Source organism: Hylobates moloch, unplaced genomic scaffold, assembly GCF_009828535.3.
Source record: "Hylobates moloch isolate HMO894 unplaced genomic scaffold, HMol_V3 SCAFFOLD_9, whole genome shotgun sequence".
Lineage (NCBI taxonomy): Eukaryota > Metazoa > Chordata > Mammalia > Primates > Hylobatidae > Hylobates > Hylobates moloch.
In genome coordinates this window covers 123048563-123061716 of record NW_026652284.1, presented here as the reverse complement: position 1 = coordinate 123061716, position 13154 = coordinate 123048563, and the positions used below count along the sequence as shown (strand labels likewise).

Below are 13154 nucleotides of genomic sequence, written 5' to 3'. Positions count from 1 at the left end.
CCAAAAACAAGACCAAGAGAGGGCCCTGCTGGCTCAACCTTCCTCTGAGCCAGCCTATGACAGCCCTGAAGGAGGGAGACCGGGAACCTGGAGCTGGCGTCTGTACATGGGGCTGCAAGCCTCAAGAGCTGGGAACCAGGAGGGCTGGAGAAGGAAGGGCTCCCCAGGGGGCTACGGACAGCACCTTCTTGGCCTCAGTCCTATGCCCCATGGGATGAAGACAAGTCCTGCCCTGCCAGCCTGATCCCTAAGTTCATGGGAGCCCAACAAGCCTGGATAGCCCCCCATGCCAGAAAACCCATCTTGGGAATGGGCCCCAGCTTCCCTGGTCCCACCTCCGCCCCTGCATGGATGGTGGTGGTGGTGGTGGTGGTGGTGGGAGCTCAGAAACAAGGCCCTCCCCAGCATGCTTATGATGAAAACCCTTTAATGTTGGGCTTTCTTTAAATAAAACAGAAAGGTTGCAGCTTTCCCATGGTGGCTGTAAGGCAAGAACGGTAGTGGGGGCAGGCGTGTTCTATCAGGGGCAGCGCTGCAGCTCTGGACTCTGGCTCAAGGTGGGCTTCCTGGAGGCAGCGGCAAGGAGGCAGTTCTGGATGTGCAGGCACAGATGTAGGGGCACAGGCAGGCGGGCACAGGGCCGAGCTGACAAGCAGTGACCCCTGTACCCAGCTAGGTGGGGCAACCCCTCTGGGAGCTGAGGGCATTAGCTGGAGGCTCAGGCTGGGACCAGCCCCAACTTTGCCTCAGTGACTCTGGGTCATTCTAGGCCTCAGTTTCCCCAGCTGTAAGGTGAGGGAGGCATTAGGCAGGAGGGGGTGGCCCCGGCCAGTGTCCTAGTAGCCTGGTGTCTCCATTAGGGAGACCTGCGAAGCTGCCAGGAGAGGCTCTGCTAGTGCAAGGCAGGGCCAGCCCAGCAGCTGACAAGGAACATGCTAAATATAGAGGACAGCGGAGTTAAGAAGACGCCTGCCGGCCAGGCCAGCAAGGGGTGCAAGTGGGCGAGGACACCCCTGCAGAGTCCCACGCCTGCTCCATTCCCTCCAACAAGGGAACCCCCAGCAGGAAGCCTGCTGTCTCTCCAGGAGCCCCTGTGCCACCTAGTCTGGCCCCTCTCAGCCACAAGTCTACCCTCTCATCCAGCCTGACTGGAGGTGGAGGAGGAGGAGGAGGCAAGGCCGACTGCAGTGGGGAGCCCGGGTGCCCCCATCCTCTGTCAGCAAATGCCTCCCTTCCATCTGCCTCTAGCCCCGGCCTCTGACCACCCAGGCTCTGCCCCAGGCCTGCATCCACCTCAGCGGAAGCCAGAGGGGGCTGCCTGGCAGATGCTGCTCTGACCCTTCAGCAGTGCCCACTGCACCTGAATCAGGCCCAGGCCCTGGAGAGCCCAGGCCTGCACCCAGGATGCTCTGGTCTGGCCCTGCCTCAGCCCTTGCAGTGGTCCGAGCCAGGATCTAGGCTCAGGAGGCACTTGTGGGCCCCTCTGCTCCAGGCACCATCCTCCCCTACCTAGGCCCACACGAGTGGCCTCATCGTAGGGCCAGGCAGGACTCCCCTTTGCCCATCCATCCCCACCTTGAGGGCAGAGCTGGGTCAGGATGCCAATGCCACTCCTCCCTCTGCCTAGCGTGGAGCCCAGCACAGAGGGGTATCAATAACTGGGGGGCCCAGTGGGTGGACTGGGGTGGGCCAGGCTGGTCAGGAGGCCACTCCAGCTGGAACAGAGTGTGGCCCAGACTGCCCATCTTTGGGCAGCCCCCAGGCCCAGGATGGTGGCCGGGGCAGACAGGGTGTGAAGGTGGCGGTCACTGGTCCTTGGTGACATCACCGAGCCCACTCTCCATGCGGAGCAGCTGGCTGCTGGCCTCGTTGTAGGAGATCCAGTGCTGCAGGTCAACGGGCAGCTCAGGGGGCTCCACCTGCAGAGGACAGAAAGGGGACACCCAGCCAAGCTGCAGCCTTCCCACCTCTGGGCCGCTGCCCACACTGCTCCCCAGCCCATTACCTTCCAAAAGCCCCTGCCCCGCTGCCTGCCATGCCTTGCCCATGCTTTGCCCATGCCTCCCCAGGCTCTGCATACTTGTGCTACCCCTGCATACCCACCTTGACACGGCCCCGCTTGTGCCAGGCCCATCTCCCCTAGGGGCCATCCCCAGAACCCAGCCAGAAGCCCATGAAGTTGGCAGGTTGGGAAGGGCAGACAGGAAATCCAGAGGCCTCAGGGTGACAGGGGACAGAGGGGTGAAGGGCCAGCATGGGAGCCCTCCTCCGGGAAGGTACCAGACAGGGCTCACTGAGTCCTCTTCTTTCTCCAGTGCACCCAGAGGATGGCACTTCACCCCCCCAGAGCAGCCTGGGCCTGACCACTCCACTATCAACCCTCTCCGCACACACAGCCACCATGTGGCAATGGGAGCCAGGCTCCAGGCCACTCCTGAGGGGTCCACAGCCTTGCAGATGGGCACTGGGTGCTCCCAGGATGAGAGGACAGGCCAGGCACAGGCCCACCCCCGCTTCAGGGTGAGCGGCACACAGAGGTGCTCAGAGGTAGAGCCTAGAGCTCCCCTGCAGATGAGTCGGGACCCCCATGGCAAGTCCCAGCAGAGCTGGGCCTGGACTCTCCCCTGGACCACTCCCCTCCCCACATAGTTTCAACCATGTGACCAACACTCACCCCAGCCCAGCTCTCCCTCTTTGGCCACATCGCCGCAGGCCAGCCTCTCAACACGCAAGACCCGACCCTGGCTCAGCCTGCCCACACTGCACCCACGGTCTTTCCACGTCATCAACAGACTCTGCTGTTCTGGGTCCCAGCCTTCACCTCCCACAGGGACCTCACCAACCAGCCATGCGTGATTTTATCACGCCCTCTTTCCCAGAAAAGCAACCCCGGCTCCCCACCTCCTCGGCCTCCATGCCCGGCTCTCAGCCTTGGTGGCCTTCCCCTCTGGACTCTAGATGCATGAAAGACATACAGAGTCCAGCACCTGGGGGCAGAGAGAGATCTAGGCCTTTTAGGGGGTTCCTGACTGTAAAAAAAAAATAACATCGGAAGGTACCCCCAACCATCTGAATGAACTTCCTCCAATAGGCCAGGGCCCTCCACATTTAACCAGAAAGACTAGTCCAGGCCGTGATGGAAGAGGGTGTGGGACAGGCCTGTTATGCCTTCCAGCATTAACAACACAGACCTTAAGTCTGACAAGAAACATTTCCAATCTATTCCCTCTGAAGCCTGCAGCCCGGAGGCTTCATCTGCATAGTAAAACCTAGGTCTCCACAACTCGTATCTTAACCCAGACAAGCCTTTCTACTGATAAGAGGTCTTTCAACCAACTGCCAATCAGAAAACTTACATGTCTACCATGACCTGGAAGCCCCCCTTCCAGATGGCATCAGTGTGAATCTTACATGTACTGACAGATGTATTGTGTCTCCGAGATGTATAAAAGCAAGCTGTGCCCCTACCACCTTGGGCACGTGTTGTCAGGACTGGTGAGTCCTTATCTTTGGCAAAATAAACTTTCTAAATTGACTGAGATAGATCTCAGATACTTTTTGGTTCACGTGACTCAACAGAAACAGAAGACCAGGGAGCCGTGCAGCTTTGTGCAGTGCCATTGCTCTGCTGGGCCTCAGCTTCCCCACCCCTGACGTGACCTCTCAGTGTCAGAGGCTTTGGAACCAGAGCGACTCCATTTTGAGCGAGGGCTGGGAAATGAGGCTGGGGCCTGCTGGGCTGCATCCCCAGAAAGTGAGGCATTCCGAGCCTCTAGATGTTTACAGTTGTAAAAAGTAAAGCAGAGGTTCCTCTTCAAAGACTTTCCTACCGATCTAATTAGGAATAAATAGTAACTTCTCTTAGAAGCAAAATTTATTCAAAGACCTGTGCTAACATTCTTAAATATCTGCTAGCAGTAATAAAGAAAGCAATGTACTGCTTTATGTTCTTAGCTCCCACAATTTAGCCTAAAGATTTGCCCTGGCATGCTTATACTGGTCCAAGCGGGCATTAGGTCATAGCCTGTTCCTCTTCCTTATTTGAAGGTGTTTTTACCTTTCTCTGCATTCCACAAATTACTTCCTTCCTTTGTTCTCCTCTGCCTTTGCCTCTTTTAAAAAGTTCTAAGTTGCTAGCCAATCGGGACAAATACAGAACGTGAGGTCCCATCCCAGTCAATGGAAACCGGACACGGCAGTAGGGTGGACGCGTCAGGTTATAAATGACCCCGTTTCCTTTGTTGGATGAACTCTCATGGCAAAGCTGCTGGCAAGTGTGTCCTTTCTGCAGGAAGTAAAAATGGCCTTGCTGAGGAAATTAAATTTATGTTCAACTGCTATTTCTTTACAGCACCGGGGAACAAGCATTTCAAACAATTTGGTGGCAATCCGTACGGGGCTACATTCTCCTCCGGGGGCAGTCTCCAGTCCTCTCTCATGAGGGAGCACGCTCCTCTGCCTCATTGCAGTGGCCTCAGGGATGAGAAATCAAGACCCACCTGGTGTGACGAATAAATCCAGACTCTCAGCAATGCAGCAAAAAAAAAAAAAAAAAAAAAAAAAAGAACTGGCCAGCAACCTAAGGTAAAGGATTCTCACATACCAGGGCTACAACTCTGTGCACAGACCAAGGAAGGGGAAGCCACAGAAGCTGGTAAAGTACTTCCTTGGTGGTGAAGTTCTGGAGGGCTGAATGTGTGTGTGCGTGAATGATCACAGACGACCCTGCTTGCAGTGTTGTTTGTGTGGATGGTGACAAGTCCCACTGCTGGACAGTGAGTGGGTCCTCTCCACGGTTCTGGTTCCATAGTGACTTCATATGGCTTAGGGCAGATCCTGCCATGGGATTTATACCAGCATGCATACACTAAGAGGGGCCTAATTCTCCCTTGGGGAGTGGCCAGAGAGGACAACACGAGTGGGAAGTGTGCAAGGGACCTTTGGGGGGAAAGGAGGAAACAAGTCAACCTCCCAGGGCAGGCAAGGCAAGACACCCCTGGTTTGAGGGGTTAAATCTTCCATTAATTTCAGGGGGTTGAACCTCACACAAACCTCCAGTAGTAAAATATAGATACATAGATAGATAGATACATAGATAGATAGATAGATAGATAGATAGATAGATAGATAGATAGATTGATTGATTCAAAACTCCCTTTTCCCCTCTTCACGGGGAAAGAAAAATGCTAAGCTTCACTCCCGCCAGTTGGTCCCTTAGGGGAAGGGGAAGGAGAGGGGGGAGAACAGCAGCATAGGTGGCTGGCAGAGACAAAGGAAAGACCAGCAGACAGGAAAAAGAAACTAGGAGAGGAAGTCAGAAAGAAAGCAAGCAAAAACAGCAAGCACAGCGGCGCCAGGAAGACAGCAGAGGAGGTGAAAGGGCATAATTCTTGCAATTTGTGGCAAGCATCTGCCAAGCCTCTGGGCTGCCCGGGATGGACTGCAGCCGTGCAAATCCCACCCAGCCCGAGAAACTAAGTGTAGGAAGAAAGGGGAAAAAAAGTAAAAAGGGGAATGGTGGGGGCGGAGAGAGAAACTGACGGTAGTGCATGCCCGGGGCCCGTGCCATTGCCAGGCCCTGCTGCTGCAGGAGTGGGAGAACTCAGGAGGGAAAAAGGAAGCAGGGGATGAAGAGAGAGAAAAGAGAGAAAGAGATTAAAATATAGAGGGAAAGAATAAGTAAGAGAGAAACTGGAAGAGACAGAAATCAAAGGAAGACATAGAGGGTGAAACTGGCAAAAAGAAATAGCGTAAAAGGCAGGCAGAAAGTTAAGACGTGTTGAAGATTGTGAAAGTCGTAAGAAAAGCTATAAAAGGGAATTTATGCAAGAAATAGTGTATAATTTAAAAGTAATTAGGCCTCCTGAATGTAAAATTATTTTTAGAAAAGTTTATATACAAGGTATGTAAGAAAAATAAAATAGTACTTTTAATAACAGGATTATAAGGAGACATAATATGGATTTTTACCTACATTAAAAGGTTAAAAAATATATTTTGTTTTAAAGGTTTAAGCAAGTTTTAAAATGTTAATTGTAAAGGAAATCCTGTGTGTAAACATATTGGCTAAAGTTAAAAGGGTATCATGCAGTTTTTCTGTGAACTGGATGTTAAAAGCACAATAGATTTTTCTTAAAGCACTAATCTGCTCTTTAACAAAAATTATAAAAGCTTAAAAAGAGTCTATAAAAATCTTATCCTATAGTCAGACATTATAATTGAATAAATAATGTCTACAAAATTTTCTTAAGTTTGGCCGGGTGCAGTGGCTCACAACTGTAATCCCAGCACTTTGGAAGGCCGAGGCGGGCGGATCACGAGGTCAGGAGATCAAGACTATCCTGGCTAACACGGTGAAACCCCGTCTCCACTAAAAAATATAAAAAATTAGCTGTGCGTGGTGGCAGGCACCTGTAATCCCAGCTACTCGGGAGGCTGAGGCAGGAGAATGGCGTGAACCCGGGAGGCGGAGCTGGCAGTGAGCTGAGATTGCACCACTGCACCTCCAGCGTGGGAGACAGAATATATATATATTTTTTATTAATTAACATTAATAGACATTAATATAAAGGTAAAATTTAATTATTGGTATAAAATCATACAAAAACACTGTCAAATGGAGCGGGAGGCATCACCATGGGGCCTGAAGCCCCAGGATACGCAGCAAGAATTATATACTTAATTTATCTTCCACTTTCCCTTCTGTCAGAACTAAGCGTCTTTTAGCACAGGTACCACCCCTAGAACTTCCAGTACACCAGCACCAGCCTGAAAACCACGTCCTCATCAACACAGAAAGAAAAAACGCGAGCCAGCCGGGGAAGAACCCTATTTTATGCTGTTAACCACTAAGACTGCCGTCCGCAGAGCCAAGAAAAAAATGGACCCACCACACTCAAATCAAGAAAACATCTTTCTCTCAGAATCATGGGTGACTGTACTAGGACCAAGCCCTACTAAGTTAAAGAAAGCTTCATTTTCATGTACCTTCTATATTGCTTCCTTTCCTTTCCTTATTCTGTTACTAGAGCCTTTGTTATTACTGTAACTAACTCCCCTGAGCCCACTGCCTTTACCGCTTGCTCTGTCGCACCTTGCGGAAATGTAAACGATCAACAACAGCTAGCCTTTTCACACAAATACTTCTGTCCCAGCCCTCTAACTGACACGGTTACCTCTAGCTCTCATTATTGTAAGGACCTGCAGCCCAGACGCCAATTTTCTCCTCCTGTAGTCTGGCAACCTTGTAGTAAATGGGACTACATCCATTAAACTGCCCAGGAGCAAAGCGAAACTTCCACGAAAAAGGTTTTGCAGATCTAAAACCCCTCATCTACTTCACTGAAAGGACTACCCCTTCGAACTGTCAGCCTTATCAATGTAACCCTGTCCTTCTCTATCACCACCTCCACCTTAACTAACTCTAGACCTGCCCTCAGTCGCTTCTGTGGTATGGGGATTGACATAAATGGAAAAGACCCCCTAGGTATTTTTTAAATACGCATTATTCCCTCATCTCCCCCTTTTTTAAAATATGCATTATTCCCCTATCTCCCCCTTCTTCAGTAGCCTCAGTTCTAGATCTCACACCGGTTGCTTCCACATCTAATAATAAAACTAGGGTGTCTATTATAAAAATAAGAGATCTAAAACAGACCTTAGCCATCAAGACAGCGTATCAAGATGCAAATCCCTGGCTGAAATGGATTAAATATTCCGTTCGCACTTTAAATAAAAGCGGTTGTTACGCATCAGGTTATAAATGACCCTGTCTCCTTTGTTCGGTGAACTCTCATGGCAAAGCTGCTGGCGAGTGTACCCTTTCTGCAGGAAGTAAAAATGGCCTTGCTAAGGAAATTAAATTTATGTTCAGGTGCTATTTCTTTACGGCACCGGGGAACAAGCATTTCAAACACAGTTAACGGAACAAATTAATAATGTTTACTAAACAGACCCAGACTTGGGAGTGTCCAGATATCCTGATGTCTGGAGAACAAAGGCATTCCTAATTTTGAAACCCCGTCTCTACTAAAAATACAAAAAATTAGCCTGGCATGGTGGCGGGCGCCTGTAGTCCCAGCTAGTGGGGAGGCTGAGGTAGGAGAATGGCGTGAACCCAGGAGGCGGAGGTTGCAGTGAGCCGAGATCGCGCCACTGCACTCCAGCCTGGGCGACAGAGTGACACTCCGTCTAAAAAAAAAAAAAAAAAGATAGTAATATTGATTCTTGCAAAATATAGCAACTAAGAAAATTACTCCTTTATCACAAACCCTTGTAGCAGAACACATCTCCCCATATACACAAGCACTGCACCTAGGGTGGACGCGTTCCTCCTCTTCCAGGAACGTCCTACTCGGTCTACGGAGCGGCTATTCTTTCACCGCTTTACTTTCTTAATAAACTTGCTTGAAAACTTTGCACTGCAGACTCGCCCTGAATTCTTTCTTACACAAGATCCAAGAACCCTCTCTTGAGGTCTGGATCTGAATCCCTTTCCTGTAACATCAGGACTGAGATGAGACGTTGACCCTCCTCTGCTCGGGAGGCACCTGTCCGAGACCGGAGAGGGCAGTGCCCTGCCTAAGGGCATACCAGGGGTGGGCAGGCCCTGGCTTCCTGCACGGACGCTCCAGGCAACTTTTCAGGCAACTGCTCTGGCTACATCTGCTTGGTGGGCGTCCCCAGGGCGCTAGGTGCCACGCTGCAGGGGCGGTTCTGCCCTGCTGGAAGGAGCGAGCCCTGGGGAGGTGCATGGCCCTCCTCTCTCCAACTGCAGAAAGGCCAAAATGCTTGCAGCTCCTCGGCTCAGTACTTTAACCCCAAACCCAGGTGACCAGGACCCAGCCCTTCAGCTCTAAGCTGTGTGAAAGGGGGACTCGGGTCCTCGGGAACTGCTAGGAACCTCTTCTAACTGATCACCCCTCCAGCCTACATTCAGGACCAAGTACCAGAGAGAAAGGTCAGCACTCCAGCCACAGAACAGAGTCCCAGGAGAGAGGAGAGGGGTGAACATGAAACCGTGAGGGGCCCGGTTAAGAAATGGCAGGAGGGAAGCACGCTAAGCCCGACTATGAAGAGTTGATTCGGGGACCCTGGGAACCCCCACGAACAAAGGCATCAGTGAGGAATGCCCCCGGTAGAGAGGGAGGGGCGGGAGCGGTAAGAGGCAGGACTCCAGCAGTACCCGAAAGAGGTGCAGGCAGCGGGCCTTCCCTAGGGGAGGGGGCCAGGGACTAGGAGGAGCCCCTGGAGGTCCCACAAAGGCCGTGCTCCGGGGCCAGGGGCGGGGGCCGCTCACCCTGCGCTGGCACAGGTGCTGCACGACGCGCTCCGGTGAGGTGCCCAGCAGGTGCTGCCGGAAGCGCAGCAGCGCGCACACGAAGCCGTCCCGCAGGCTGACAAAGCGCGCCTCCAGGTAGAACGCGCGGTCGTCCCAGCCCAGCAGGCGGGTGCGCACCTCGAAGGGCTCCAGCAGGCGCAGCGAGCGGCGGTGGCGCGCGCACGAGGCCGCTAGCACTGTGTGCGCCCGCAAGTCCCTCAGGGCCCCGAGCACCCCGCAGCGGGTCAGGTGCGCGACGCGCGCAAAGTCGGCCTCGCGCAGGTAGCGCGCGTTGTTCATGTGCAGCAGCAGGTCCAAGTCGGAGGGCAGCACGCGGCCCGGGAAGCGCTGCTCCGCTAGCAGGTCACGGACGCGCGGCTGCAGCAGGCGCGCGCGCAGCACGGCGCACGGGAGGCGCACCAGGTACCAGCCGTCCAGCAGCGCAAAGACGGCGAGCCCCAGGGCCAGCAACGCCACTAGCAGCCCCAGCATCGCGGCGGCGGCGGCGGCGGGCGCGGGATCTTGCGGGGTCCGCGGCGCTGGTTATGGTGCCCGCCAGGCCCCCTGGGAACTCGCGAGCGCAGCACGGCCGGAGCGAACCACAGCGCGAGGCCGGCCGAGGGGGAGGCGCCCGGAGCCCCGCCCACGGTGGCGCGACCCCCTCAGCGCCCTACGTGGTCCGTCCCGCCGCCCAGGCCCGCGTCACTTTCGCTTTTCCCGGAGCGGGGCGGGCGGCGCGCTGAGCGCCACAGCGGCACCTGGCGGCCGTGCGCGGAGCTGCAGACGCGAGGGTGCACGCGCGCCCCGGCGTCTCCGCCTCCTCAGCAGCGCGAGCCCCACGCCAGGCTCTGAAGACGCGGCCTGTTCCTGGCCATTCGGCCCTTCGTCTGAGCACAAAGGCTCCAGCACCTCCGCGGCCGAAGCCGTGGGACTTTTCGTGGAAAATGGGACCCAGCCCAGTCGCCAGCGGCGCCGCAGCGGACTCTGCGGGAACCTAGCTTCTGCTCCAGGACCTCCAGGGCCACCCCAGCACGCAGGGCGTTCGCAGCGGCTCAGGGCGAATCACGCTCATGGTCCCCTTGCGCATTTTCAGCCCCAGCCGGTACCTCCTTATTCGCCCTCACGACATTCATTTTACCCCCTACAGGGCCTGCCAACCCCAGCCTCCTCCCGAGCATTCCCGCCCTTCCTCCCTTTTGAAACCGGAGCACATCAGGGCCGGGCGGAAGCGGGGGAGCCCGGGTGAGAGTCAATGACTCAGCTGCGGACTCCCAAGTGTCGCCGGAGGCCCTGGGGCGCAGGCCCAGCGGGCTGTTGCGCCGCTCGGCTGCCCTGTGCCCCTTCCCGACGAGGCTGGGGAGGAAAGGCGGCCCAGAGAAGGCCGGACCAGCCCTCCCCGCCAGCCCCAGGCTCTCAAATGACAGCGGATGCCAGCGACCCGGGATGGGGTCCCGGAATTGCTGGGTTAAACAAGCTCCGGATTCGGGCCTGGGCTCAGGTTCCAGGGTTGTGGACCTCCCTCAAAGGAGGAGCTCCCTGGGGCGGCACCTGGCTCTGCTTGATAGCCCCAGGGACAGGGAGCTCACTACCTATCAGGGCAGCTCCCCCAGTGCGGAGACCAGCTCGGTCTGGGAGACCCTAACCCAGTGGTGCTAGAGGAATTAAAGACACACACACAGAAATATAGAGGTGTGGAGTGGGAAATCAGGGGTCTCACAGCCTTCAGATCTGAGGGCCTCCAACAGAGATTTACCCACGTATTTATTCGCAGCAAGCCAGTGATAAGCACTGTTTCTATAGATTATAGATTAAAAGTATCCCTTAGGGAAACAAAGGGATGGGCCAAAATAAAGGGGTAGGGTTAGCTAGTTATCTGCAGCAGGGGCATGTCCTTAAGTCACAGATCACTCATGCTATTGTTTGTGGTTTAAGAACGCCTTTAAGCAGTTTTCTGCCCTGGGTGGGCCAGGTGTTCCTTGCCCTCATTCTGGTAAACCCACAACCTACCAACGTGGGCATCATAGCCATCACGAACATGTCACAGTGCTGCAGAGATTTTGTTTATGGCTAGTTTTGACGCCAGTTTATGGCCAGATTTTGGGGGCATATGCCCAGCACCCTAGCATTGCTCACACTTGTCCCTGAAGTGTCACCTTGTGGCTCGGCTCTGAGCCGTCTGCCCCAGGGAGGGGTGGCCTCTTGGGCTGAAGGGACTGAGGACATAGCCGTTGAGCCTGTTGGCCATTGCTCAAAGACTGCAGCCTCCTGGTCACCCACGTTGTCCCCCTGCCAACAAAAAGAGTGAAACACTGTGCAATGTTTGAAGAGATTTCTTCTGAGCCAAATCTAAGTGACTGTGGCCCGTCACACGGCCTCAGAAGATCCTGAGAACTTGTACCCAAAGTGGTCAGGCTGCAACTGGGTTTTACAAATTTTAGGGAGACATAAGACATCAATACTTGCAGGATGGTCATTGGTTTGGTCCAGAAAGGTGGGGACAACTGGAAGTGACAGAGGGACTTCTAGATCATAGGCAGATTCAAAGATTTTCTGATTGGCAATTGGTCGAAAGAGTTAAGTTGTCTGGGCATGGTGGCCCATTTCTGTAATCCTTGCCATGGGGAGGCCGAGGACCATTTGAGCCCAGGAGTTAGAGACCAGCTTGGGCAACATAGAGAGACCTCACCTCTACCAAAAAAAAAAAAAAATTATTTTTTAAAGACTTAGCATTAATAGAAAGGAATGTCTGGTTAAGATAAGGGGTTGTGGAGACCATTGTTTCATCTTCAGATGAAGCCTCCAGGTAGCAGGCTTCAGAGAGAATAGATTGCAAATGTTTCTCATCAGACTTAAGGAGCCTGTCCTCTCAGTCTTAAGGGCTGTGTTGATGTTACTGCTGGTCAGCTGGGCCTGAGATCCAAAGGGAGGAGGATACGGTGAGGCATATCCAACACCCATTTCCCGTCGTGGTCTGAACTAGTGTTTCAGGTTAACCGTGGAATGCCCTTGGTCAAGAGCAGGGGTCCATTCAGATGGTGGGGGGTGTAGAATTTCATTTTTGGTTTACACCACTATGTCTTCTCCTGCCAGGGGACGGACCCACAGCTGGAGGCTTAGTCTGGAGATACCAGTGAAGATTGATGAATGAGAAACCAGTTGGAGCTTCCAAGGTCTCTACCCACCCTCCAGGCCTCCTCTGCTCCTGCCCCTGCCCATTCATTCCCAGCTTCTGCTCTCCCAGCTCCCCTCCCACCCACATGCTGTGCCCTCCTCTTCCATCTTCCCCTTCCTGGGCCCGGAGACTGGGCGAGATCCCCAGGACTCTCCTTGCACAGGGAACCTCTCCCAGGGTGCACTGGCCTTGCTGCAATCTTACACAGGGAATACATAAGCAAAGAATACTTCTGTCCCTCTTGGACCCTGAAGCCAGAAGGCCAGGGCCTGGTTGGCCTCCTAACTGCTGTGTCCCAGGGCCAGAGCGGTGCCAGACACCCAGCAGTCTTAGCACCCACAAAAGCTGGAGGGACCCACACCTTCCCCATCACTCAGTTGCATCAGTCTAACGCAATGGATTTGGGCAGCTTGTGGTGGTTCACTGGCAGTTTATTGGGGGACTTAAAGGAGTCAAGGTCAGGTGGGGGACTTCTGGGTGCTGGACCTGGCCCTTCGTTGGCCTGGACTTGGGGTGTCCAAGCCCACAGAGCCATGCAGGGGGAAGGAACTAGGCAAGCAGGGTGGTTGAGGAGGTCATTATGGTGGCCTCAAGGGAAAACAATTCCAAGAGGAGCCCAAATTCGAATGTCCCCTGGTGTCACTGAGAATGGAGAGATTCAGG

General features: G+C 54.0%; 1 protein-coding gene across 2 annotated transcripts; it reads right to left on the bottom strand.

Annotated features, from left to right (window-relative positions):
- On the bottom strand, positions 1-9947 carry THEM6 (thioesterase superfamily member 6). Of its 2 annotated transcripts, none has more exons than XM_032760578.2 (2): positions 9299-9947; positions 1-1919 (listed from the first exon to the last, which is right to left on the bottom strand). In XM_032760578.2, exons 1-2 carry the CDS (start codon positions 9809-9811, stop codon positions 1806-1808), a joined length of 627 nt encoding a protein of 208 aa, XP_032616469.1. In that variant the 5' UTR covers positions 9812-9947; the 3' UTR covers positions 1-1805. The 2 variants fall into 2 exon arrangements, with proteins under 2 accessions (XP_032616469.1, XP_058300477.1); XM_058444494.1 differs by having other exon boundaries at positions 9458-9947.
- Positions 9948-13154: the final 3207 nt, after the last annotated feature.